We start from the raw sequence: 4,221 nt of genomic DNA on the forward strand, positions 1-4,221 counted from the left end.
CTCCGCATTGCGACCCCGCCGCAGGACTAGCGTTCCAGTGGACGACGCAGTTGCAACGCAATGGATCTTCCACAGCCATGTAGACCTGCAACAATCGCACAGACTCGCGAATCATGCACTTCAGGAATAGCGCGACTCTTTCAACGCTCAGAGACGGGAAATAACCTCCTCGCAACAGATGAGGGGAAGCTGGTACTTCGCAGACGTTGAGGTACTAGCATCCGACGTCGTGGACGTGATCCGACTTGCTGCTGGCGAAAGCGATCCGTGCTAGAGATCTGAAAGTTCCTCAGCGTCGAATGATCTCGTTCAAAATCTTCACCTGGAAGGATATTGACGTGAGTTTGTGTTCACCTGGGAACGGTGTTTCTCGAGACTGGTGCAACTTGGCTCTGCGCGCCAAGTGTTTGTTTTTTTCCAGGCAAAAGAATGCTGTATTTAGAAACTACTCTGGATCCACAAATTGCTGATGAGTCGTGAGCAGTGCTTTGGATTCTGCGGAAGTCGCCGCTCTTGGGTGGTGCTGAGGGCAGGGAGCGGCCACGGCTAGGAGATGTAAAAAATTGAGTTCTGTGTTTTGTTGTGTTGCGTTTTTTGAACGCCGCAGCTGCAATTTCCCGCGCGTGCATGCAGACGGGTGGCGAGATCCACTCCAGCAGCGTAATGTAGCAAGTCGAGCAGGGAGCAGAGTCAGGGCCGTCCTGGACAAACCAGCGAAATCTTCCGTCATGCCACAGAAGGCAACAGAAATAGGGCTAGCTTTTCGAAGAGTCTGAAGTGCGTCCCGTGTGTGCACTATAACATGCTATAGTTGCTTTCTCGCATGCCATGCAATATTTCGGAGACTTTCCCTTCAAATCTAGTAGTTAATGGGGGAGGTGCAGTTGATTATCCAGCGAAGTGGAAGCCGTGAGGAGTAGAGAACTGGGAAGGACTGAGAATGAGGGTGTAGAATTAAACGGAGAGGATCATTGTCTACTTGCATGCTGTAGCTAGTCCGCTAAAAATGTAGGGTTTCAGGATGATTTTCAAGTTCTGCGCATATTTGTGAGTGTGTTGCGCAGGCCAATAGATATGACTAAAAGAAAGCGTGAGCCGGAGTCAATATTTGCGAAGGTGGTTATCTTCCTTTTAGCGATTCTTGGTGCAGTTTCGGTGGCAGCGCAAGACTTAGCTGCTGATACCAGGGCCCTTCTTGTTTTCAGTGCTTACCATGATCCTAGGGGGACGAAGCTAGTCTGGACCAATGCTACATCTACGTGCACCTGGAGAGGCATAACCTGCTTTCAGAATCGAGTCGCAGAGATTCGACTGCCGGGCGCAGGGCTCCGGGGAATAATTCCACCCGGAAGCTTGAGCTTGATCTCGGAACTTCGGGTAGTAAGCCTGCGGAACAACCAGTTAACAGGGCCGTTTCCTGACGAGCTTGGAAAATGCAGCAATGTGGAGTCATTGTATTTGGCAGGCAACGCTTTCTCCGGTCCAGTGCAAAATCTCACTGGACTCATGCCGCGGCTCACCCAGTTGAGCTTGGAGTATAATAGGTGAGCATTCACCATTCGTGCTTGAGCTATGCTTAAGGAGGTCGATCTTAAATTGTGTATGTTGTTCACGTTTCCATCAATTCGAGGTGAAGCTCATGAGTGCGTACATGGGCTCATTCTGTGCGAACAGGTTGAATGGCACCATTCCCGAGGAGTTAGGGTTATTATCCCGACTGAACTTGCTGAATCTCCGCAACAACTCTTTCTCTGGGAGCATTCCGTCCTTCAATTCTGCAAACCTGATCATATTTGATGTAGCCAACAATAATTTGTCCGGTCAAATTCCTGCATCACTGTCGAAATTTCCGGCTTCGTCTTACCACGGCAATCCTGGTTTGTCCGGTTGCCCTCTCGAATCTGCATGTCCGTCATCAGTAGCACCTATCACAGCCCCCAGTCCCCTTGTATCATCTCCACAGGCGCCGAGAGGCAAACTCTTGTCAGTGGGCGCGATCGCGGGAATAGTCGTCGGCGGAGTGTTGTTTCTGGTTCTCGTTGCAAGTTTTCTGCTCTTTCTATGCAGACGAAAGAAAGGATGGCACGATGCTGCACCAGTCGGAACACGTGAGGTTCCTCGTGACCATTCTCGTCAGAAGACTCTTGAGAAAGGGGATGAAGTGCAAGCAGAAGAGTACTCGAGCGTTGTTGTTGAGAAGCAGGCGATCAACGGACTGGTTCCTTTATGCCCGGTATCATTCGATCTCGACGATTTGTTACGGGCTTCCGCGGAGGTACTGGGCAAGGGTACTGTGGGAACAGCTTACAAGGCGATCTTGGAGGACGGGTCGGTCGTGGTGGTGAAGAGGCTAAAAGATGTGCCAGCCGGTAGAAAAGAATTTGAGGCTCAGATTCAGGTCTTAGGAAAATTGCAGCATCGTAATCTAGTGCCGCTCCGGGCTTACTACTTCTCCAGGGATGAAAAGCTCCTGGTTTCTGACTTCATGTCAACGGGGAACCTTTTTTGTCTTCTGCACGGTGAGCATCATTTACATTGATTTTCTGTAGTGTTCATATCCTTGCTGTATTTGAACCACGATCTGTTATGCTGTCATGCTAATTGGTAGTTCGTTCCGTTCGTTTCGTTTTGCAGGTAATCGAAGCGGGAACAACCGTACACCTGTGGATTGGTTGACTCGAGTAAAGATTGCAATTGGAGCTGCGACGGGGCTTGCTTATTTACACGCACAAGGAGGTCCCAATTTCGTTCACGGGAACATCAAGTCATCCAACGTTCTGATAAACAGAGACCTAGAAGCTTGTTTATCTGACTATGGACTAGCATACCTGTTTGGCTCTTCAAGTAGTTCATCGAAAATGGTCGGCTACCGAGCACCTGAGGTTGCCACAACCCGGAGGCTCACACACAATTCGGATGTCTTCAGCTTTGGAGTGGTAAATTTCATACTTCTAGGGGAACCTAGAAATCCTTATCTACTGTGTCTCAGATGAATGCGAAATGGTGCATCTTGTTTCTTGAGTGCCTGTTTTAATTGTTGCACTGCCGTTGGTTTGCAGCTACTTCTCGAGCTTCTTACAGGGAAATCACCCACCCAAGCGTCTGCCAACAATGAGATCATTGACTTGCCACGCTGGGTGCAAGGTGTCGTTCGGGAGGAATGGACAGCCGAAGTGTTTGATTTATCGCTGATGCGCTACCAAAACATCGAAGGAGAGTTGGTCGCAATGCTGCGGATCGCAGTGCAATGCGTTGATCGTGTACCTGAGCGGCGCCCAAAGATGACCCAGGTCGTTGCCTTGCTTGAGAATGTGCACCCTTTAATCGGAGACAGCAGAGACGAGACCTCGCGACATTACGAGAGTGCTTCGGAGCATTTCAGAAGTAGTGACAGAGACACCTCACACAGGAGCTCTCCTTACTTCCGCGCCCCTTGACCTCCTTCGACTCAATTCGAGCGTGGCCGCGCATGGTGCTTGTGGAATATTATTCGTGGGGGTCCTCGTCTCCACGATTTGTAGTGTAATACCATTTGCTTATCGCCCTCACTTGTTAAAAAGACCACTATCACGAGTGTTTCTAGCTTCCATTCACTCGACGATTAGAGTGAAGCAATGTAAAATGTCTTAGCATTCATGTCAATTAATGAACAAGTTTCGACCCATTCTTTTCTAAAAAGTAGTGCTTACTGGTGTTGTCTAGCTTCTATGACTGAAAGCTAAATCACCCTTCGTTTGAATTGAAATCTTTTCCTGAAATTTCTAAATTAAGGGAACACAAAATTCCACTTAAATCTCGATCTACAGGCATTTGGGGATTCCCCAGGATCAAGCTTTGCGGACCACGAAATCCACTCACAGAGGGAAACTTGGACATCTTTGCAAGATAGTCAGGAGGCCGGGAGCGTGGTGTGGATTCGACAGCTTAGGCTCGAGTAAAAATGCAAAGACATTCCTCAACGTCCTTCCAACTTCGAGTAACGTCTTTGGCCTCCTGTTCCAGAAGTAGAAACACCAAAAGAACGATCTATTTACTGTGGTCTTGCACCATCTACAACAATGCTGGCTTCCAACATGCGTTCTGCAGCTGGAACTGCGCGTCCTCCAGAGAGAGAGAGAGAGACCGATTTCGCAGAAAAGTTACCCAGCTCTCACTCTGACCTTTTAACTTCATCCGCCCGTCATACATGCGTGATGACAGAGATGGATGCCGGGTAGCTGC

General features: G+C 49.0%; 1 protein-coding gene across 2 annotated transcripts; it reads left to right on the forward strand.

The window, feature by feature from the left end:
• Positions 1-480: 480 nt before the first annotated feature.
• On the forward strand, positions 481-3,664 carry LOC112275392 (putative inactive receptor kinase At2g26730). Of its 2 annotated transcripts, XM_090245992.1 has the most exons (5): positions 616-777; positions 1,065-1,544; positions 1,675-2,519; positions 2,635-2,936; positions 3,060-3,664. In XM_090245992.1, the coding sequence occupies exons 2-5, from the start codon at positions 1,075-1,077 to the stop codon at positions 3,435-3,437; spliced, it is 1,995 nt and encodes a 664-aa protein (XP_090102118.1). In that variant the 5' UTR covers positions 616-777; positions 1,065-1,074; the 3' UTR covers positions 3,438-3,664. The 2 variants fall into 2 exon arrangements, with proteins under 2 accessions (XP_024361522.1, XP_090102118.1); XM_024505754.3 differs by having other exon boundaries at positions 481-1,544.
• Positions 3,665-4,221: the final 557 nt, after the last annotated feature.

The sequence above is a fragment of the Physcomitrium patens genome, chromosome 22, assembly GCF_059467195.1.
Source record: "Physcomitrium patens ecotype Gransden chromosome 22, ASM5946719v1, whole genome shotgun sequence".
Lineage (NCBI taxonomy): Eukaryota > Viridiplantae > Streptophyta > Bryopsida > Funariales > Funariaceae > Physcomitrium > Physcomitrium patens.